Source organism: Aotus nancymaae, unplaced genomic scaffold (genome assembly GCF_030222135.1).
Source record: "Aotus nancymaae isolate 86718 unplaced genomic scaffold, 86718_ANA_hifiasm-v0.15.2.pri h1tg000036l, whole genome shotgun sequence".
NCBI lineage: Eukaryota > Metazoa > Chordata > Mammalia > Primates > Aotidae > Aotus > Aotus nancymaae.
In genome coordinates this window covers 4,485,981-4,510,132 of record NW_026988450.1, presented here as the reverse complement: position 1 = coordinate 4,510,132, position 24,152 = coordinate 4,485,981, and the positions used below count along the sequence as shown (strand labels likewise).

At 40.3% G+C, this 24,152-nt stretch overlaps 1 protein-coding gene across 7 annotated transcripts in view; it reads left to right on the top strand.

Annotated features, from left to right (window-relative positions):
* Positions 1-24,152, top strand: part of ST18 (ST18 C2H2C-type zinc finger transcription factor) — a 148,108-nt gene that overhangs the window by 36,015 nt on the left and 87,941 nt on the right. For 4 of the 7 annotated variants that reach the window (XM_064384177.1, XM_064384175.1, XM_064384176.1 and 1 more), the window contains 2 exons: positions 4,227-4,281; positions 6,374-6,404. In XM_064384177.1, the coding sequence (XP_064240247.1) occupies positions 4,227-4,281; positions 6,374-6,404 (86 nt within the window). Of the gene's footprint in view, positions 1-624; positions 785-4,226; positions 4,282-6,373; positions 6,405-24,152 lie in introns of all 7 variants that reach the window. The other 3 variants (XM_021672901.2, XM_021672898.2, XM_064384174.1) reach the window with 1 other exon arrangement.

Here is a 24,152-nt window from a genome sequence, read left to right as displayed (position 1 = left end):
TTATCTTGGTGTGGTGGCATATGCCTGTAATCCCAGAATCTCAGGAGGCTGAGGCAGGAGAATCACTCTAACCCAGGAGGTGGAGGTTGCAGTGAGTCGAGATCACGCCATTGCACTCCAGCCTGGGCAACAAGAGCAAAACTTCATCTCCAAAAAAAAAAAAAGAACAGTAGCTACCTGCATGAGATACCTAACTAGACAGCGTTAAGATTAATTTTATAAGGGTTTTCAGAAAATGCCCCCAAAACATATGATCACCATGACATTTCTACAAATATTAAGAAACTCAAGACTACTTATAAATGTGTATTATAAATATATATTGAGGTCGTTAATATCTAAAGCCTTATTGATAGAAACAAAACCTCAACATAACCAAGGGATTTCTTATGTTCAGTTTTTTAAAAAGTAATTAAATTTTTACTTGAACAGCTGGGTTTTGTTTTGTGTTTTTGTTTTTGTTTCATTTTCCATTAGGTTAAAATAGAATTTTAAGTGAAAAATACAATCTAAGGGAAAGAAAACCTCCCCACGTGTCAGTAATTGGCTTGTGTGAATGAAAGCACAATTGAGTTTATGAATTCTATGCCCTGCTCCTTGAATCTCTTCCCTCCCACAAAACAGCAATTCCAGGACTTCCTCTTCAGCCCAAAAGAAGGTACCAGATCTGTGCATGGGGGCGATGTGGAAGAGCCCTGCTTATTGCCCCTGATGTAAGCTCCAGTAAGAAAAGACTTCAAGTACAAGTACTAGGAAATCACTTTATACATCTGTTTATAGGTTTGTAAGTACATAAAGATATTAAGTGAGAGCTTTCCAAATTCAACCCAAAAGTTCAATTTCATTTTCTGGTCATTTTTCTTCCTCATTGCCTATCTGCTTGTTTCCATTGTTAGTTCTTGCATGTTTTCCTCCAAGTTTCGCCTCTTGGCCTTCTTTATTTTATACATCTCTTTTCCTCTTGCCATTTCACCTTGCATTCGCTCCTCTCCCCAGAAAACTGGGACATGAAGCCCTTTGCAAATTTTTTTTTATGGCATTGTTAAGTATTAGAGACTGAGCAAGAACCATTTTTTCCTCCTTTTTATGTAAATATTACGCATAATAAGTTGATACTTACCCTTTAAACTGAAGTTTTTTCTTAAAGTAGTTTCAAGTTAGGGAAAATAAGAGTGGCAGAGTTTACCTTTATTGTTCTTACTCCTATTGGGAAGTAGATTCTCAAAGCCTGGAGGAACCCATTATAGAAATCTCAGAATATATCTTCTGTCGTTTTCATCTACAATGAGGTATATGAGAATGAGGCACATAAATGCCCTAAGAAATCTGGAAAGGGACAGCTTTTAAAAAGTAAAACCTCTGTTTTGAGAAAAGAAATGACTCATTAGGTTTTACAGAATTAATTGCAAGCTTGTCAGTAGTATTGGGGCTTAAGCAGTAAAGACGATCAAGTCTTCTCTTCCAGGGGGAAAAAGTCAAAGTTCCCAAGAAGAAGTGTAATTTTCAAGACTGCAATACAAGTTAGGTTGATTTATTGAATCACACCATAATCATTTGCCTTGTCTCTAATTCTGGAAGACTTTGAAAGAATGATAATCTACCTCCACCCCACCCCGGGGGCCTGAACACACACACTGAAGTAGAGATCTTTCCATTTTTAATGATCCATTACTTGTACAAGGTACTCATTGAATATGAGGTCAGATTTTACAAAAATTCAACCTACCCATTGGCAATTTATTCATGTTCATGAGAACAATGAAGAATACTTAAAATATCTACTCCCGTAGACAAAGTTCTAGAAACCAAAATCTATTTTTGAATTGAAATCTATGAGAAGAAAAGAACCATCTCACGAATGATAAACTCTCCACACTGAAAAACACATATGCCTTCGGTTTCTTACATTCCTATTCCCCAGTGAGCCCCAGACATGAGTAGACACAATGTAGTAACTTTTGTTTTTTTTAAGTGTGAAGAAGGGAAAGCAAGTGAAACAGTCAAGTTGTATATTACGGCTTTGCTCCATTTCACTCCTGCAACTTGACCCACAAGTTAAATTTGAAAACCTAGTTCTACTTTTAAATATGTTTGTATAGGATATCTATATGCTACATCAACAAGAGGACAATAGCTCAACAGCGCACAATTACGAAACCAGCATTCCAAGCACAGTCAAAGGGAGATCCATGAATATTTATGTATCCCTTCTGATGACTTTAGTGGGGAGCGGCTGCCTGGAGTGGACAAGGCAACCAGGCCCTTGGGTAGCTGAACTGCAAAATAGAATTCAGCTTAAAGCCGGTGTAAAGAAGATTGAACTTAAGTATGCTTCTGGAACTTTTTTGTGTGTCCACTGGCACTCTTTGCGGGCTGCGTTTCAATTTTGGTAAAGAAACTCACAGAGTTCATCCTTGCCTTTTGGGTCAATCTTCAGAGTGCTTAGGGGGAGTTAATAGCGTCCACGTGGCAAGATAACAATACGTTGGTGTTGCTTTGTGGAGGCTCACACATAGAAGTGGCTTTCTCAGAAATATGTGTTGGTTTTCATCATTTTAACTCTCACATGCTACTGATCTCTTGTAATCTAGTTATTCATTTAGCACGTGGAGGGACATTCACTTGAGTTGAGCCACTCTGTATGCAACAGAGATACTCACGAGAGGAGGGGGATTTCACAACGCAGTGCTTACCATCCTGAGTAAACCAAGCCATTTTTATCTTAGGCAGTGTCACATCTGTCATAAACTCATGTGATTTGAAAAGAAGTAAAATCGACAGGAAAAAAAACCACCTCTGTTTTATTGTTGTTTTCTCTTATTGTGTAAAGTATTCATAACAATGCACCATTTTATTTAGACTGTAGCAACTGCTGTTCAGCAAAGGCAGTGAACACTTTGTGTTTGCTAGTTTAAAAAGCGGTTCAATGATTGGTGTGGTGTTTATTGTGAAATGATGACAAAAGAGTTCTGGTGGTTTTAATAGTTTTAGCTTATGAGAGCTGTCGTTAATTTTGTCTGTAGTGTTGCAGGTGAAAAAATGCACAATGGATAAATAGTCTATATTGGTTTAACTGAACATAATATATAGTGTGTTCTGGAGTTGTTTGTCTCAATAGACTATAGTAATCAAAAGTAATGAACCTATTATGTGCAGGACCTTGGAGAGCGTCGAATGGCAGTAAAAGTGTGGCACATAAAAGGTTTATTAAAGGAAATTAAAGTCCATCATTGCCACACCTGCTCCCCTATTATAAGTCTATGGCAGGTCAGTGCCTTCAATCACGACTCAGCCTCTGAGAGCAGAAATGCAGCTCCCATTACCATTGCAGTCACACCGCACTGGAGCTAGTGTCAGGATTTAAGGATGGGAGCCACTGAGCCCACCTTCTGCCTGCCTCTGGCTTTCAACAAGCAAAGCAAGTTATTTATATTTAAAAATTCCTTCTGATCATGCGCAGAAGTGAATTAAACTAAAAGATGATTAGCGGATTCTAGTGAAATGGATGGGTGTATCAAGGTCAGAGTCTGAAAACAACAAGTCTTTGCATCCCTTTGATAATTGATTTGATGCCATTTAAAATACTTAATAATGATGTTTTGGGGAATCTGATACTGACACATATATCACTCAAATTTCACCTTCCTTATGTGTTTGAATGATTATAACTGGTATTTATTCTGAAGTCCTTAAGAGTAAACATATGTCACTATTGATAATTAAAAATTCTAATGGTATTTTCTGGGAGTATTTCAGGGGTTTGTCCTAATGGTGCTTTTTTACATGGGGAATCTTGTTTTTCCATCTTAGAAAGAGATCTGTATTAGGAAGAGTCTGGAAATGTAGAGGGACTTAGGTTTTAGTAAATCGGTCTGAAATATTTTGGTTTGACATTTGAGGTTTCATCTCCTTCACAGCCACTGTTAATGAGACGAGCCTTTTTCTATCTTTGTAATGCCAGAAGTGTTTGAGTCACTTCAAACCCTTGTGGACAAGGACATCTGCCCTCTTGTCACTGTTCTCTCTGGTTTCCAGTGACTGTAGATGTATTTCCAAAGCTGGTGGTGTGTGGGGGGAGTCAACTGCGTGCTATGGAGCCGGGCTGTGGGTCAAGAGCATGGAAGGCTACTGTTTTTCATAATGACCTTCAGAACTTCTAATTACACGTTTTCATATTTTGGTCAATGTCAAAGGAATGACCTCAGGACTTTGTGTTCATGTTATAGATGGACGCAGAGGCTGAAGATAAAACGCTGTGTACCCGCTCTAAAGGAACCGAGGGTGAGTTAGCAAGCAGGTTCTATGACGCTACGCCCACCACACCATGAAATATGAGAGTTCCAGTGCTCAGTCCCTCATGTGAAGTCAGAATGATTACAACTTTGTCGGGGCTTCTTTCTTCAAATCAACCAGGACACTGGCTCTTGGCATGGAAAGGCAAAATACTATGAACCAGGAGTTAAAGGACTCAGAAAAGTCCAAATGATATATCAAGCTAATTTTTACAAAATGCAATCATGAGTGGATTTGAACATCACACGAGACTGCTTAAGTTCAGCAAGTGAAGGATGTTTCATGGAAAGCTTCAAATTATGGAAGTGACCTTTAATGGCCAAGGGAAAAGACCGAATTGTTAGTTTATTGCCAAAGCAGGTTTTGAGTTTTATGTTGTCTAGGCTCCCAACCTAAACTTAGTTCAAGTAAAATGACGATGTTTGTTTTTTGACTGTCTCTGCTGGGAATTTCCAGCAGCTCTGCAAAGTGATGTTTGGAAGGTTTAACTTGCCGGTTATCCCTCTCTTTTTGCAACCAACAGATGGTAATGTAATATTGAAATATAAACAGGCCCTTGATGATCTAAACATCTGGAAAACAGGATTGACTGGCAATAATACCCCTTAAGGAAAATAACTTTTATTATAATTAGCTATATTTTTGTGACCCTTAATTCTAAGTGGAAAACTGTAGGTTCAGCACAGCTTCTAAAAACACTCTGGAATGCTGTTCCCCACCCCCCTCACCCCACCCCCCTCAGAGTCCACCTCGCGAAGGAAGAGCTGTGGCACAGCCGTGACCGTGCAGCCCTCTGGAAGTGTGTGGAGATGTACATTTGACAGCGGCTGATTTAACGGAATGCTCCCCTTATCAGTATATTTGTATATGTAGTCAATTACTTCCTGTTTGAGCAAAGTCCAGAATCCCCAAATTTTTAATAAATTCAAGGATAATTTTTTTCAGTTAAATGTAACCATGGCTATCATTAACCATGGTAACCAAAATGCAAAAATAATGCTGTGCACATATGACACTTTTCTCTACCTAAACAGAAATTTTACGCTGTATTATCTTCCAGTCTTACTTTGAATTAGTTTTAAAGTAAACATGTTATATATCCTAATATTTGGAATGTAGTATTTCTAAACAATAACTCTTTTATGGAGCAAACTTCTCAATAGGATACCAGCTTAAGGAAAGCAGTCCGTCCCATTATTTGGAATAAGCTATGCTTGCCGTAAATATCAGCATGCTAGAGCTAGTATTTGGATTATTTGAATTTCTTATTTTGACTTCTAAAAGCACACTACTCTGTCATACTTTTAAAATGTGGGTTTTTTTTTTTAAATTTGCAATTCCTTTTGGACTTCAGATTCCTCTGGCACAGGCATGAACACCCTTAATAGAGCCAAAATGTTCTTCTAGAAATGAAACAACTGTTTCTCGTGAGGCATGAGTAATCTTTAAAACCACCTGTTGTCTCTCTCAATATGCTGCTTACCCTTGTGTAGGCAGGTATTTATAAACATGAACTTCTTTAGTTCCCATCATTTTAGTCAGAAAAATCAAAGCTGTTTTTCCTGTAAGTTCTTCACTTTTAAAATGTTGGTGATATTAACATGGCGGAAGCTCATTCTTCCCTGTCTATATGGAGGCAGTTTATGAGTAAAGTCGTGGGACATATTTATTTAGTAAAGCTTTACCAGTTTATTTGAATATGTGTTTAATATCAATAAAAATATAATCTTGGGATTCTTTCTGAATAATATTTTGACTAAAAATAAAATGTATTTAAAAATAATCGGAGTCATCTGTGCTCCTGTGAATTTTCTATGAATCTCTAAGGAAAGGTACATGGAAATCCAGTCTATGATTACCAGGCCCCAGGGTCACCCAAGGCACTAAACCCAGAGTCAGTCTATTCCGGGCCATATCCATCTGTCCTCTCATCTCCAAAGAACCAGAACAAGAAAAGATGGATCCACCCAGTGAGAAACTTACTGGTTGTTACCTCTAGGTGGGTGAAAAGTTTCCTTTATACAGTTTTGAAAATCATCAACTGATCGACTCTTCTTTTTTTTTTCTTTTTGGTCAACAGTGCCAATGGATTCACTAATCCAGGAGCTCAGGTAAGATTTGCCAAACATTACTTTTTTTTTTTTTTTCACATTAATGCTCTTTGTTTATTCAAATGATTTGTACTTCTCAAGCCTCAGAATACTTGTTTTAGCAGAAGGAATTGGCTAAAGGGCTTTTTTTTTCCATCCAAACGCTGTGCACCAAGAGGGCAGAGGAGAATGATGGTGCTGATAAGTGATCCAGAAAAACTCCATCTATTGTATTAATGACATAACAAAACAACGTTTTGCTGTGATGTGAGTGGTGGCCCACTTTTCTTCATCAAGTGTGTGCTGCCTTTGTGAGCACCTCACATGCGGTTGGATTTCACACTGATGGTCAGGGAAGAGCTGAGCTGTTACCACGAACCTGATGGATGGATAACCCAGATCCTAAATTATCCACTTCTTGCATTAAATAGATGACTCCATCGGGACACTAATTTTTTTAACCTAGACATGGGAACATAATGTGACCAATAGATTTTTTGAGTGGGTCCATGCATTTTCATCATAAATATTGTTGCTACTATACCCCAGGCAACATTGTGAAAATTCCATCTTAACAGGTTTTCCAGGATTAATTCTAATTAGATTTTGTTTCAGAGTCTTTGTGAAAAAAAAAAGTATATTTTTAAAGAAGAAACACATGCAGATGACACATTTTCTGTCAGGAACAAGATGATCGCTCTGTACATTGTCTGCATGTGCTATTGACACCCTAGCAAGTCCTAAATCCACTGCTTAGTCCACCTTTCCAGAAACAGCGGTGGTCTGTACCTGTTCCTCAGGGAAATGCTTGAAAAATGGAGGATGTGTAACAGTGTCTAACACACTTAAACTTTGTCAGGTATGCAATTTACACAGTTCTTTCTCCAGGCAACTGAGCTTGTGATTCCACGGAAACCCAGGTCGTCACCACTGCTTCCATGTGGCTTATAATCTGTTTCATAGCCTCGGCTCGTTTACGGAGCTAAACACCTATCTGTTAGAATTCATGCACATGCTCTTCTCTGTGGAGTTTGTCAGTAGGGAATCCATGGCCCTACCGTGTAATCAATTCTGTCTTAAGAATTTATTTTTGAGATGTGGTCTCAAACAGGGTCTCAGTCTGTCCTCCCAGGCTGGAGTGCAGTGGTGCGATCATGGTTCACTGCAGCCTCAAACTCCTGGGCTCAGGTGATCCTCCTGCCTCAGCATCTCAAGTAGCTGGGAGTACAGGTGTGTGCCACCACACCTGACTAATTTTTGTATTTTTAGTAGAGACAGGGTCTTGGTATGTTGCCTAGGCTGGTCTCAAACTCCTGGGCTCAAGTGTTCCTTCCACCTTGGCCTCCTAAAGCTCTGGGATGAACAGGAGTGAGTCACCACACTTGGCTTAAGAATTTTAATTTTGATCAGGAGGCTGAGGCAGGAGAATTGCTTAAACCCGGGAGGTGGAGGTTGCAGTGAGCTGAGATCGCGCCACTGCACTCCAGCCTGGCGCCTGGCACCTGGCGCCTGGCGACAGAGTAAGACTCTGTCTCAAAAAAAAAAAAAAAAAGGAATTTTAATTTTGAAAGTACTTTGATAAGAGTAGGACATATAGTATACTCCTACGTTTGGACAGGGTTAAGCTGTTGAATAACCTGGCTTATTTAAATTATTACCTTTAAAATTTGCTCTTATTTAAAATTCTTATCTTTCTGGAGGCTTTATTTATATCCCTTGTAGAATGGTCAAGAGAAGCTTAAAATGACCCAGTGCTCCAAGTAGGGGACATGTTAGCAGTCCCTGGAGCGGTTTCTTGGTTCTTGCTGCAGAATCAGTGTGCCTGTGGACACGAGGCCACTTAGCCTAGTGAGGGACACCAGAGTCTTTTAAAGGAATCAAGTCATTCGCAGAAAAAAATGCCTTAATTTTAGTGATGTTTCTTGAAAACAACTTTTACACAAGAGAATTTCTAAGGAACTAATGTGCGTGCACTGGCCTAAGAAGAAAAATACAATTCATAGAGAAGAAGGAAGGTATTAGCAGAGAGAAGCAAATTGTGGGAAAAAATGCTTACCGTAGCCTATGTGGAGAAATAGAAATTACTGTCTGAGCATGTCATTAGCAATGATAATTACAATAAGCTAATATTATTGGGGTTCTATGTGCCAGACACTCTTGAGCTGTCTTTACTGCTCTATTATCTCACTTAATCCTTCCTAAAGCCTTATAAGGCAGAAACTATATTTCAGTTTTCAGATGAATAAAGTGAAAATAAATAATTTGTGAAAATAGCCCAAGCTACACGACTGTTAGGCAATGCAGACTTCTGACTCAAAGGCCAGCTTCTCATCCGCCAGACAACTCATATCCTTTAGAGTACAAATCAAAAAGCGATTTAAGCAACCAGATTTTTCAGTCTACATTTTTAACCCATACGGTTTATCTTTCAAACAGCCTAGTTTTCTTAAATTTGGACAAATAATTTATTTTAATTTAAGGTAATGTTTTATATTTTCCCAATTTTCTGAAGATTATTTTTTTCTCAGATATTTCATTTTACCTAATTTGTTATTACAGTAACTCAGAAAGCTGATGGTAGTTGCTGGGAAAATATATAAATGTCGTTTATTCACCTATTTTTCTTTAATGAGACCCAGCTTATACAAATTACTAAGTGATCATTTGAAATTTTATAATCATTTCTGATCAACGGAATGACCATGCTTAGACAGGCAAGGTTCCAAGTTCTTTCTTTCTTTCTTTCTTTTTTTTTTTGGCAGAATCTCGCTCTGTGGCCCAGGCTGGAATGCAGTGGCACAATCTCCACTCACTGCAACCTCCACCTTCTGGGTTCAAGTGATTCTCCTGCCTCAGCCTCCCAAGTAGCTGGGACTACAGGCACATGCCACCACACTTGGCTAATTTTTTGTATTTTTTTGTAGAGATAGGGTTTCACCATGTTAGCCAGGATGGTCTCGATCTCCTGACCGTGTGATCTGCCCCAAGTTGTTTCTTAAGTAGTTTAAGTTGACCTAGACACAGGCTTTAATTACCATTCTATACAAATCTTGGGAGAAGAGTACTGATTCATATGGAAGCTTGTATTTTTAGCATCTTTTAAATTTTTGTCCATTTCCTACAATGGCTCTTCCAATTTTTTCCACTGGTTTGTTGTGATCCAGCACAACTGTGTACCTGAATTCTGAGTATCTTAGGAAACGCGGCATGTTTTCCCCAGCGTAAAAGTTGTGGTTATTTTATAGAGAACACTGGCAACTTTATTTGGTTCTTCTTTTTAGAATGCACTGGACATGTTATTGTTTCTAGGGCGACTACTTACAAAAATACTAACACAAATGAAGCTAATTTAAATATACTGTATATTGTTCATGGCACTAATAAAATTGATACTGACATTCTCATCTTCTTATTATACTCAATGTCAGCTACTATCATCACCATTAAAAAAGCAATTTATAACCACAGGCCCACCTTTAATCATATTCCTTATTAGCATTTCCAGTCTTTCCTCTAACACAATTCAGGTTACAGGTGGTGTCGAGAAGGCTCTCCTGTGTCTTTCTAAGTCATGACCATTGCATTATCGCTGCTGTTTTCTTTTATCACTATTATCCTTAGTCTGAACCTCATGCTATTGCAACTACTAATATCGGTAATTGTCTCTTGCATTGGCAAAGTGTTTTTACACCAGTCCAGCCCCCTTCCTCTAATTAGGAAAATATATTCTAGTCCCCGAATTGACTTTCCTATGTGACTACCTAGAGAGATAAGTGAATTCAGAGCTCTTAAGTGTATTGGAGTCAAATCTCTCTGTCCTTTCACGGTCTTACTGCTGCTTACCAATTTGTCGGCTTACGTTTGGTGATGAAAGTTTTAATTTAAGTTTCTCTCTTTATTTGATTTTACATAATTTCTTACTTAATTTCTTACATAATTTCTTTCTTACCAAAAATCCGATCATTTGGCATTTTCCTGCAGTTTTAAAGATGCTAAATTTTTATGAGCTCTCTAATCAATAAATTGTAGATTTATTTTATTTTATTTAGTTACTTAGTTTTTGAGACAGGGTCTCACTTTGTCACCCAGGCTGGAGTATAGTGGTGTGACCTTGGCTCACTGCAGCCTCAGCCTCCTGGCCTCAGGCCATCCTCCGACCTCAGCCTTTGGAATAGCTGGAATTACAGGCACGTGCCACCACATCCGGCTAATTTTGTTTATTTTCTGTAGAGATGAGGGTCTTATTGTGTTGCTCGGACTGGTCTCCGTCAAGCTCTTGAGCTTAAGCAATCTTCTTGCCTTGGCCTCCCACAGTGCTGGGATTATAGGTGTGAGCCAGCATGCCTGGCCTGGTTATAGATTTAACAATAACATTTCAAGAGTATGTGAAAGTTGAGGGGAGATCCAAGATGGCCGCTTAGGAGGAACTCGGGAATGCAGCTCCGAGAGAAAGCACAGAGGGTGAGTGGACGCCGTATTTCCAGACTGATTTTTACTGCCCACAGACCAGGAGATTCACACGCAGAGAAGCCACACGAGTCGCCAGCGCCGCTGGCGCCGCTGGCTTGAACAGCGCAGCCGCTGGGCCGGCACCCCGAGCCAACGGCTCACTGTACAGAGTGAGAGAGTCTGAGTCCCCTATAAGCCAGCAAGGGGAGCTGAAACGGGGAGCCAGGCCAGCGCCACGAATCTCAGAGCCGCGGCTTTAGCCAACGCAGCGGCTCCGGAGGCAGATCAGATGAGACGGTGTCCCCTCTTACCCAGCAAGAAGACCTGAAACACAACTGAAACCGGGACGGTCCAGCTCTGTGGAGGAGGGGCGTTCTCCATAGGCACCCTGCTGTTCCCAGGGCTATCTACCAAGGCAACCCGCCACTACAGAGACTCCGTCACTACAGGGGCGGGCCAACATAGCGGAAGCAGTTCTAACTACACCCAGAAGTTCACACGGAAGCTGGGTGGAGCCCACAGCAGCTTAGCGAAGCCTCTGCAACCTGAGTGTGACTAGGCTGCCACCTTGTGGGCAGGGAAAACAGCAACCGCACAGGGGAACCGTAACTCCCTGGGACAGAACACCTGGGGAGAAGAGCAGGGGGTTTATGAGTTCTGCCACAGCAGACTTAAAATTACCAAAATCAGAAAGACAACAACTACAAAGTCAACAGGTGGATAAATCCACAAAGATGGGAAGAAACCAGCGCAAAAAGGATGAAAACACCCAAAACCAGAACACTTCTCCTCCTACAAGGGATCATAACTCCCCACCAGCAAGGGAACAAGACTGGATGGAGAATGAGTGTGATGAAATGACAGAAACAGCTTTCAGAAAGTGGATAATAAGAAACTTCCGTGAGCTAAAAGAACATGTTCTAACCCAATGCAAAGAAACTAAGAACCTTGAAAAAAGACTTGACGAAATGCTAACAAGAATGGACAACTTAGAGAGGAATATGAGTGAATTGATGGAGCTGAAAAACACAACACGAGAACTTCGTGAAGCATGCACAAGTTTCAACAGCCGAATTGACCAAGCAGAAGAAAGGATATCAGAGGTCGAAGATCAACTCAATGAAATAAAACGAGAAGGCAAGATCAGAGAAAACAGAGTAAAAAGGAATGAACAAAGTCAACAAGAAATATGGGACTACGTGAAAAGACCTAATCTACGTTTGATAGGTGTACCTGAATGTGACGAAGAGAATGCATCCAAGCTGGAAAATACTCTTCAGGATATTATCCAGGAAAACTTCCCCAACCTAACAAGGCAGGCCAAGATTCAAGTCCAGGAAATACAGAGAACACCACAAAGATACTCCTCTAGAAGAGCAACCCCAAGACACATAATCATCAGATTCACCAGGGTTGAAATGAAGGAGAAAATACTAAGGGCAGCCAGAGAGAAAGGTCAGGTTACCCACAAAGGGAAGCCCATCAGACTCACAGCAGATCTCTCAGCAGAAACCCTACAGGCCAGAAGAGAGTGGGGGCCGATATTCAACATCCTTAAGGAAAAGAACTTTCAACCCAGAATTTCGTATCCAGCCAAACTAAGCTTCATAAGTGAAGGAAAAATAAAATCCTTTGTGAACAAGCAAGAACTCAGAGAGTTCATCACCACCAGACCAGCTCTACAAGAGCTCCTGAAGGAGGCACTACACATAGAAAAGAACAACCAGTACCAGCCACTCCAAAAACACACGAAAAGGTAAAGAGTATCAACACAATGAAGAATCTGTATCAACCAAAGGGCAAAACAGCCACCTAGCACCAAAATGACAGGATCGAATTCACACATAACAATATTAACCCTAAATGTAAACGGACTAAATGCCCCAATCAAAAGACACAGACTGGCAAATTGGATAAAAAGCCAAAACCCATCAGTGTGCTGTATCCAGGAAACCCATCTCGCATGCAAGGATACACAAAGGCTCAAAATAAAGGGATGGAGGAAGATTTACCAAGCAAATGGAGAGCAAAAAAAAGCAGGAGTTGCAATTCTCATCTCTGATAAAATAGACTTTAAAGCAACAAAGATCAAAAGAGACAAAGAAGGACATTACATAATGGTAAAAGGATCAATGCAGCAAGAAGAGCTAACGATCCTAAATATATATGCACCTAATACAGGAGCACCCAGATACATAAGGCAAGTTCTTAAAGACTTACAAAGAGACTTAGACTCCCACACAATAATAGTGGGAGACTTCAACACACCATTGTCAATATTAGACAGATCAACGAGACAGAAAATTAACAAGGATATCCAGGACTTGAACTCAGACCTGGAACAAGCAAACCTAATAGACATTTACAGAACTCTCCACCCCAAATCCACAGAATATACATTCTTCTCAGCACCACATCACACCTACTCTAAAATTGACCACATAATTGGAAGTAAATCACTCCTCAGCAAATGCAAAAGAACGGAAACCATAACAAACAGTCTCTCAGACCACAGTGCAATCAAGTTAGAACTCAGAATTCAGAAGCCAACCCAGAATCGCACAGCCTCATGGAAAATGAACAACTTTCTCCTGAATGTTGACTGGATAAACAATGAAATGAAGGCAGAAATAAAGACGTTCTTCGAAACCAACGAGAATGAAGACACCACATACCAGAATCTCTGGGACACATTTAAAGCAGTCTCTAGAGGAAAATATATAGCAATAAGTGCCCACATGAGAAGAAAGGAGAGATCTAAAATTGACACTCTATCGTCAAAATTGAAAGAGCTAGAGGAGCAAGATCAAAAAAACTCAAAACCTAGCAGAAGACAAGAAATAACTAAGATCAAAGCAGAATTGAAGGAGATAGAGACACGAAAAACCCTTCAAAAAATCAATAAATCCAGGAGCTGGTTTTTTGAAAAGATCAACAAAATAGACAGACCACTAGCCAAACTAATAAAAAAGAAAAGAGAGAATAATCAAATAGATGCAATAAAAAATGACAAAGGGGATATCACCACAGATGCCACAGAAATTCAAACCATCATCAGAGATTATTACAAACAACTCTATGCACATAAATTAGAAAACCTGGAGGAAATGGATAAATTCCTGGACAGCTGCCTCCTCCCAAGCCTAAACCAGGAAGAAGTTGAAACCCTGAATAGACCAATAACAAGGTCTGAAGTCGAGGCAGCAATAAAGAGCCTACCACCCAAAAAAAGCCCAGGTCCAGATGGGTTCACAGCAGAATTCTACCAGACATACAAAGAGGAACTGATACCATTCCTACTGAAACTATTCCAAATAATCCAAAAAGAGGGAATCCTTCCCAAATCATTTTATGAGACCAACATCATCCTAATACCAAAACCCGGCAGAGACTCAACAAGAAAAGAAAACTACAGGCCAATATCCATGATGAACATAGATGCAAAAATCTTCAATAAAATACTGGCAAGCCGATTGCAACAGCACATCAAAAAGCTTATCCACCATGATCAAGTAGGATTCATCCCAGGGATGCAAGGCTGGTTCAATATACGCAAGTCTATAAATGTAATTCACCACATAAACAGAACCAAAGACAAAAACCACATGATTATCTCAATCGATGCAGAGAAGGCCTTCGACAAAATTCAACAGCCCTTTATGCTAAAAACCCTCAATAAACTAGGTATCGACGGAACATATCTCAAAATAATAAAAGCTATTTACGACAAACCGACAGCCAATATCATACTGAACGGGCAAAAACTGGAAGCATTCCCTTTGAAATCTGGCACTAGACAAGGATGCCCTCTCTCACCACTCCTATTCAATATAGTACTGGAAGTTCTAGCCAGAGCAATCAGGCAAGAAAAAGAAATAAAGGGTATTCAATTAGGAAAGGAGGAAGTCAAATTGTCTCTATTTGCAGACGACATGATTGTATATCTAGAAGACCCCATCATCTCAGCCCAAAATCTCCTGAAACTGATAAGCAACTTCAGCAAAGTCTCAGGATACAAAATCAATGTGCAAAAATCACAAGCATTCCTATACACCAATAACAGACTTAAAGAGAGTCAAATCAAGAACAAACTGCCATTCACAATTGCTACAAAGAGAATAAAATACCTAGGAATACAACTAACAAGGAATGTAAAGGACCTCTTCAAGGAGAACTACAAACCACTACTCAACGAAATAAGAGAGGACACAAACAGATGGAGAAATATTCCATGTTCATGGTTAGGAAGAATTAATATCGTGAAAATGGCCATACTGCCCAAAGTAATTTACAGATTCAACGCCATCCCCATCAAGCTACCAATGACCTTCTTCACAGAACTGGAAAAAACCACCTTAAACTTCATATGGAACCAAAAGAGAGCCCGCATAGCCAAGTCAATTCTAAGCAAAAAGAACAAAGCGGGAGGCATCACACTACCAGACATCAAACTCTACTACAAGGCTACAGTAATCAAAACAGCATGGTACTGGTACCAAAACAGAGATATAGACCAATGGAACAGAACAGAGGCGTCGGAGGCAACACAACATATCTACAACCACCCGATCTTTGACAAACCTGATAAAAACAAGCAATGGGGAAAGGATTCTCTGTTCAATAAGTGGTGTTGGGAAAACTGGCTAGCCATATGCAGAAAGCAGAAACTGGACCCCTTCCTGACACCTTACACTAAAATTGACTCCAGATGGATTAAAGACTTAAACATAAGACCTAACACCATAAAATCACTAGAAGGAAACCTAGGCAAAACCATTCAGGACATAGGCGTAGGCAAGGACTTCATGACCAAAACACCAAAAGCATTGGCAACAAAAGCCAAAATAGACAAATGGGACCTAATCAAACTCCACAGCTTCTGCACAGCAAAAGAAACAGTCAATAGAGTGAATCGGCAACCAACAGAATGGGAAAAAATCTTTGCAGCCTACCCATCTGACAAAGGGCTGATATCCAGAATTTACAACGAGCTAAAAAAGATTTACAAGAAAAAAACAAACAAGCCCATTCTAAAGTGGGCGAAGGATATGAACAGATACTTTACAAAAGAAGACATACATGAGGCCAACAAGCATATGAAAAAATGCTCATCATCACTGGTCATTAGAGAAATGCAAATCAAAACTACATTGAGATACCATCTCACACCAGTTAGAATGGCAATCATTAAAAAATCTGGAGACAACAGATGCTGGAGAGGATGTGGAGAAATAGGAACACTTTTACACTGTTGGTGGGAGTGTAAATTAGTTCAACCATTGTGGAAAACAGTGTGGCGATTCCTCAAGGACCTAGAAATAGAAATTCCATTTGACCCAGCAATCCCATTACTGGGCATATATCCAAAGGATTATAAATCGTTCTACTATAAGGACACATGCACACGAATGTTCATAGCAGCACAGTTTACAATAGCAAAGACCTGGAACCAACCCAAATGCCCATCGATGATAGACTGGACAGGAAAAATGTGGCACATATACACCATGGAATATTATGCAGCCATTAAAAACGAGGAGTTCGCGTCCTTTGTAGGGACATGGATGAACCTGGAAACCATCATTCTCAGCAAACTGACACAAGAACACAAAATCAAACACCACATGTTCTCACTCATAGGCGGGTGTTGAACAAGGAGAACACATGGACACAGGGAGGGGAGCACTATAAATGGGGGTCTGTTGTGGGGGAGTGGGGGGGACAGCGGGGGGGTGGGGAGTTGGGGAGGGATAGCATGGGGAGAGATGCCAGATGTGGGTGGGGGGGGGAAGGCAGCAAATCACACTGCCACGTATGCACCTATGCAACAACCTTGCATGTTTTTCACATGTACCCCAAAACCTAAAATGCAATTAAAAAAAAAAAAAAAAAAAAAAAAAAAAAAAAGAGTATGTGAAAGTTGCTATGAATTACGGATCTAGATGTCTTTCTCCTTTTTCTTTTATCTTATTTCATTCACTATAGTCTTTATTTCAGTAATTAATACTTTAATATTTTGGAGTTCTTTTTAGAATGAAGTTTCCTTTAGTGATCATGATTTTATTGGAACTTATTATTTAAAGATTTATGGAGGTGACAACTAATGAAAAAGTGAACTGATACTGATTTCTAATAGGAAGTGTTCCATAAGTTCATCAGCCAGGTCAAAGAAAATTAATAGTTTTAATTAGGTGGTTAGATAAAAAAAAAGAGAAAAATTCTCTTCTTTCTTTTTGTTGGTATCATTTCCAAATGTGAGGCTCAATGCATGTTCTGGAATTCAATAGCATAACTACTATATCGTGTTGACAATATATCTTTTCAAATACTAGACCAGACCTGTACATTAGAATCCAAGAAACTGACACCTCAAAGAAAACCCTTTTTGCCTATCCAGAGTGACCACCCAAGAAGCTGATGCTAAGGATTAATTTAGAAGAGGAGAAGTGACCCTCCAGGGTGTGGGGGAGATGTCTGTAGGGCTCAGCCACCCCGGTGTGGGCCTTGTCTGTGCCTCTGCGTGATGGAGAGGCTCCATGTGGAACGTGAGGCTGGAGGCCTCACACCAACAGGAGCATTCCAGAGATTATTTTATGTTTACTGTTCTTATTAGGGCAGAAAAGTGTCTTAAAATATATTGGGGAAGCTTTCAACAAGAATAAAAACAAAAAAGAGTTTATAGTTGAACAAGAAAAGTCGATGAACCCTGATGCTCTGTGCGTTTACGTATTTGCATAGCCTAGTCCAGCATTTAATGCTGAAGGTGTAGTGAGTGGGCCCCAACAGGTGCACACTGAATGAGTTGTTGGAACAATGTGCCCAGCATCTGGTTGGAGCCACAGAGCAAGGCCACAAGGTTGTCAGGGCAAATGACATTACCTGCATTTACTCATGTGCTGAGTGCCTGGAAGTTAAGGGCTTTATGCCTGGCCTCTGACAGAAGCCACTGAACCAGCAGCAGGACTCAGGTCCCATCTCCAGTCCAGACCCCGCTCCTCCTGCAGCCATGCCATATTGTCTGCTGCCACTGCAGGTTGCTGCGTGCCATTTTATCATCCACACTTGGGGCGACTACTAATTCAAACTTTATCAATAAATTAATAAATCAAGCTGAAAAATATTCTAATCTTCAGACAAACCCTGCCACATCTTCATAATTCCATGCACTGCCTGCAGTGCAGAGACCACTCATGGGGCATGGTAGCTCACACCTGTAATCCCAGCACTTTGGGAGGCTAAGGCAGGTGGATCACTTGAGGTCAGGAGTTTGAGACCAGCCTGACCAACATGGTGAAACGCTGTCTCTACTAAAAACATGAAAATTAGCTGGGGGTGGTGGCGGCGGGCGCCTGTATTCCCAGCTACTAGAGAGGCTGAAGCAGGAGAGTTGCTTGAACCCAGGAGGCAGATGTTGCAGTGAGCCAAGTTTACACAACTGTGCTCCAGCAGTCTGGGTGACAGAGTGACACTCCACCAAAAATAAAATAAAATAAAATAAAATAAAATTAAATTAAATTAACAAAATTAAAATTCAAAAAAATTTTTTAAAAAACAGATCACTGCCATTTCTTTCTAAATCATTTCCCAGGAGTTAACTATTTGATTTTAAGTAGATGTTAAAATATTTAGAAATGACTCAAATATACATCTATTTTATTTGTTTTTTCTTTTGAAATGCCATCTTCCATTTCAAAAGAAAAAACAAATAAATGATGAACTACCAAGGGCCTTGTACTTCCAAGGCTGATTTTGCAGGATGAGAGGTGTGAGTCACTTAACCTTCACCTGAGGTCTGTAATAGTCGTTTACCAATGGGCTAAAAGTGGAATCCTGTTCCTTCATAGTACCCTAACCACAAAGGACTAAATAGTTATGTTTTTTCCTGTTTTTATCACATGTATGTAATTAAAAATATATATTATTACACAAATCACATATTACATTATGCATATATGTATATATATACATAACTGCGATTATATCAACACAGTGGAATAAAGCCTAGTGTGTGTGTGTGTGTGTGTGTATATACGTGTATATATATACATATATATATCTTCTCACCCTCATGCACTCTTCAGCACCTCCAATGCAAAGAAAATCATTTGACTGCCTATCTAACTTCTCCCCAGTCCTACTTGAAGGACTTTATTATACAGTGTTTATATATATATATATATATATATATATATATATAGCTGGTTACAATGGACTGAACACTCCCCAGCTTGTCTAAGGTCTACTTTACATTTTAATATCTGTATTTGAGAGAAATACTATGGGGCTAATGAATAAATATCCATAGAGTTAAGAGACTCAGAAACAAAATAAGAACAAGACAACGTGCTTTGTTTTCTTTTCCTGTTTTTCTCTACATTCAAACATTATCGCAAGGATATTGATGGCCTCTGTCAACCAACAGATTACAGAAGTTGAGAGTCTAAGGCACTAACACCTTGAAAAATCAAACATCTTCTAAAACTGTGGCAAAATATCACCCCCGCAGGCTGCCTTGCATAGTTGCTTTTGCATCGTTGGAGCTTACCTAGAGAGATAATTTTTTCATCCATTTAGCTTTTCTTTTCTTGAAACATAAATCTTTTTACACAGCAGAATTTGCCACTCTTGACTGAGGGATGAATATTTCCTTTGATATTTGTTCTGTGCACTAGCGTAGTATTAGATGTTGCAGTGAATACGCAATTCACAGCATCGGTGACAAACCGAGGGTATTATGTAATAGCATTGCTGTGGGTGAGAGATCACGTCTAGCTTGGGACTCAGAGGTGCCCCCAGAGCCTGCTGGCTCAGAAGCATGGCATCCCTTGGGGGCTCACTGGAAGTGCAGACTCTGAGGCTCCCTCTCACCTTTTAACAAGATTTATAAGAAATTAATGGGTGTTTGGAAGTCTGAGAGGCACACATCTCAGAGACCCTAGGTTAGACTTTACTAATGACCTAGAAAAGCTCTTCTCACTGTTGCTAATTTTCAGTGGTATGCAAGTTGGTAGAAAAGTCAAGAGTCTGGGTTTCTTTGGCATTTTTCTTGATCTATGAATTAATTCTTGGGGAATGCTAATCATTGTTTGCATTTCTACCTGACAAAGAGCAGCAGAATATAGAACAAACGTCCAAATCTTGACAGTAGTGTGCCCAAAATCACAACCCTTGGTTTTCTGTGAGTCTTTGTTTCTACCTCTTGGAAGTGTTTGAAAGCAACCAGATCTTCCTTAAACATTCATTGTGTATCAGAAAAGAGAGTTTAAGGAGGGAAACTTTTAAGACGCTATTTTGTATACCTCCACAGGTGACTCTGTAGCCACCTAGATTATGTTCTCAGAGTATTTAATTACATGACTCACACAACATCCAAAGTCTCTGCCAGCCTCCATATGTCTGTCACACAGCTCCCTTGCAGCTTTGATAATTTGGGAACTAAATTCCTGAGGCTCCTTTGGACTTGCTCAGGCATTGCACAGGTCATTTGCTCCCTTTGGTCCAAATTTTCTCACCCTCATGCACTCTGCAGCACTTCCAATGCAAACAAAATTATTTGACTGCCTATCTGATTTCTCCCCAGTCCTACTTGAATAAATGCATGAACTTTAATCATTGGGCAGAACACTTCCTTTCTTGCTATCTTTTACATAAACTATACCTATTTGGGGTCTTATTTTAGTTACATTATATGTTTGCAAACATAATGCTTCTGACGCCTTGTAAATTTTTTTCCTGTGTAAAATGTGAACTGAAATAAAATGTGTCCCACAATGCTGACAAATGGACTCCCTACAACGCAAACATCGTGTGCTCTGGCTTCCCTTTCCTCACAATGGGTAAATTCTCGTAACTCTTCCGCAAACCTTGCCTAGGATTTGACTGGCTTGTCAAATTCTATGGTATGAAAGTTAGCAGAAAAGTCAAGAGTCTGTGTGGTGGAAAGAACACTGGGTTAATAGCAGTCCTGGGTTCCAGGGCTGTTTCCCTGACTAGCTGTGTGACCTTGGTAAAGTGTTCAAAGGTCGAGCCTTGCTGCCTTCTTGATGAATGAAACTTTTCATCTAGCACTTTGAGTCCTGGTATCGGGGTTCCCCCTGCCCCCTCCATCTCAAAACATATCTTTTACAAAACCTTTATCATATATAATTCTGCCTTTTTAATATACTGCCTACTTTTTGAAGGCAAAGGATCTATTTTATCTACCAGTGGAGGGCTCATACATGACATTACTTGAGAAATATTGTATTTAATATTATCGACCCATGTGTGTGTTTAACCTCTTGCTGTATTCAGCTATATCTTGAGTTCATCTTTATCTTTGATACTCTCCTTTGCTACCTTTTCATGTGGGTTTTTTACTTGCATAGTTTCTCTTCTCATTTAGTTCTTCTCCCTGTAGGAGAAAATCCCTTTTATCTAAGCTCCCCGCCCACCAACAAATTTTGTTTTTTCAGTGTCTCATCACCATCCGATTTTCTGAGGAAATCCTGCACCTAAAGCTACTTGTGATTTTTCTCGTTATAAAATGCTCCTTCCATCGCCACTCTGCTCTAGGCCATGCCTGGCATAATCCTCCCCTTTGTCCTTCGACATATGCGATTCGTACTCATCCTTTCCAGCTCAGGGCTGACACCATCTTTTCCGTAAGGTGTCTCCATGACCTCCCAGACTAAGACTTTCTCCCTTTGTGTTTCCCAAGCACTTCTTCACTTGTCTGTTTCAAAAACACTTACTACTTTGAATTGTAGCTATTTTGTCATTCAGTCCTCCATCTGTCCACCCATTCAGAAGAAGAAAGCAGATTCTCTGCCTTCGGCTTTACATTTCTTTGGGAGACAATAAAAAAAATAACAAGCTATATTTAAAAAAAAACAACTTTAATTTATCATATATAATCTTGCCTTTTTAATATACTGCCTACTCTTTGAAGACAAAGAATCTATTTTATTTACCAGTGTAGGCCTCGAACATGATGCTACTTGAGAAATATTTCATTGTACATTATCTACCCTTGTTCGTTTTGAGAATAAATAATGTAGCTTGTAATTCATGATAAAGGCATTTCTATTTAACATATTGATTCTCCATAACTGTCTTTAAAGTGCCTGCAACTTCTTTCCTTCCAAATTCTTAATTTCTTTCTCTAATGCTGCCCCTTTACTTTTATTTTTAAGAAAATTTTATTTTATTGTGATAAGAACACCTGAGCCCTACCCTTGTAACAACCTAGTTCTGCCCCTTTCAAACCAAGACTGTTTAGCCAACAGTTTCCATTGACCCCTCAACTACAAATCAGCCTATTCTATGTTTAATCGTTTCTAACTCATTTTTCTACGATCAATAAGGGTCTTCCTTTATAAGTATATTTTATTAAACTATCAGACATACAAGGGAGATGCTCTTAATTCTGCCGATGTCTGTCTTGGTCTCATTTGGCCATTTTCAGTCGGGGAGAGAAAACGAAACTGGAATTAAGGCACACAACACCCATCCCCGAGCTGCATGTAGGAAGGGGTCAGCCCAGGGAGTCTGAGGATGGGCGTGGTCTCAGGCTGCAGGGCCAGAAAGCAAAGTGACTGCCAGGACGCAGGAACAGTTAGATGAAATTGAAAGCTGGGCAGCCAGGCACGGAAGGTGTAGATTAGAATGAAGAGTCTCATTTGAACAGCAGTTTTCTTTAAGGATTCTCCCTGTGGTTCTCTGCCTGAGGCACATGAACCACTCCCTTCCATGGGGGAGGCTCACCTGGGGGTGGTTCTCCAAGCTGGGGTGGGGAACGTTCTTCTAGGGACTTCTGCAAAATCAGGGCAGGGGAGTGAAACCTGCCTAGGGAAATGTTGGAATATGCCCAGGGGGCGTTCTCTTTGTCTTTGCCACCGTGTCGCGGCACAGGGCAGACTCAGTGTTCTTCCCAGTTGCCCCTGTGAGAATAGAGCGATGTAGACTCCTAGACTTCTTGAAGTGCTCAAGGTAATTGCTCCCTAGTCCCTGTGGGCCATCCTCCTGGTCTTTGGAAGCTGATACAGAGCCTACAGTCTGTCCTGTAGGATCAGCAAGCTCTGTGTTCTTGAAGGAGGAGCTGGCAGGCTCACACACCCCTGGCCACTGTCAGAGAAACATGGCTTCCCAATACTGCGCCTCCCTGGTTTCCTCCACCTCTCAGACTCAGGTATCTTTGCTGGTTCCTCAACACCCTAATCTCTGACACTGGATTCCCCAAGATCCTCTTCGGATCCCTTTGCATCCTTAATCCTCTTGGCAGTGATCTTTTGGTGATCTCATTGGGGTCTTCAGTACATTTGCATGTCAGTAATTTTACATCCCCAGGTCTCCTCTCTTCCCCGAATTGCAGACTCATATAGCCGACTGTGTAGACAGCATCTCCAGATGGATCCCTGATGAGTATTCAAAATTAAAATCATCTTCTGTCACAAATTGATACACCCACCGCCTTCCCATGTCAGTAAATGGGGAAGTTCAAAAGTCTTGGAGGCATCCTTGACTCTTCTCTTCAGACTATGTATCCGATCTGTCCAAACATCCTGCCGGCTCTAACTTCAAAACAAATCTACAGTCTGTGCTTCTCACCACCTCTGCTGCTATCGCCAGGCCCCTAAGTCATCGCAGCTCACCTGAATTACTGTCGGCACCTTCTCACAGGCTTCCCTGTGTCTGTTCTTCCTCATGTAAAATTCATTCCACGAGACTATTGGAAGCCCTTCACTGAGTTTCCCCTTTCTCAAAGGAGAAGACCACACATCTTTACTCTGGCCTGGTCTCCCTGCCCTGTTCATTGCCCCCTGCCCACCTAGAATCCTCGCTGGGGCCCCAGACCTGCTGAAGCCTCAGGCTTCGGCATACTGTTCCCACTGTCTGTAATGTTGTTCCCTGCACAGCTGTGAGTCTCACATGCTCACTTGCACCAGGTCTTTGCTCAATGCCTCCTTCTCAGCAAGACCCTCCTTGACCTTAGCCTTTACAATTACAAGCCCCTATTCCAGCTTTCTTTATTATTCTCCTTCTGTTATATTTTTTATGAAAAAAAAACTTGTCACCTTTTGACACACAATCCAACTACTTATTTACTTTATTCCTAATCTGTCTTTCTTCATAAGAATATAAGTTTCGGGACAGCAGGAATCTCTTTATCCCATCGATAATAGCCACAACATCTAGAATAGTGCCTGCCACATTATAGGAGCTAATGAAAAAAAAAAAATCTGAATAAATGTGCTCTGAGTACCACAGAAGGCACTGCAATGAGACACAGGAATTCACAGTTTTTGAAAGCTAACAGCCTACAAGTCATGAAAACACATT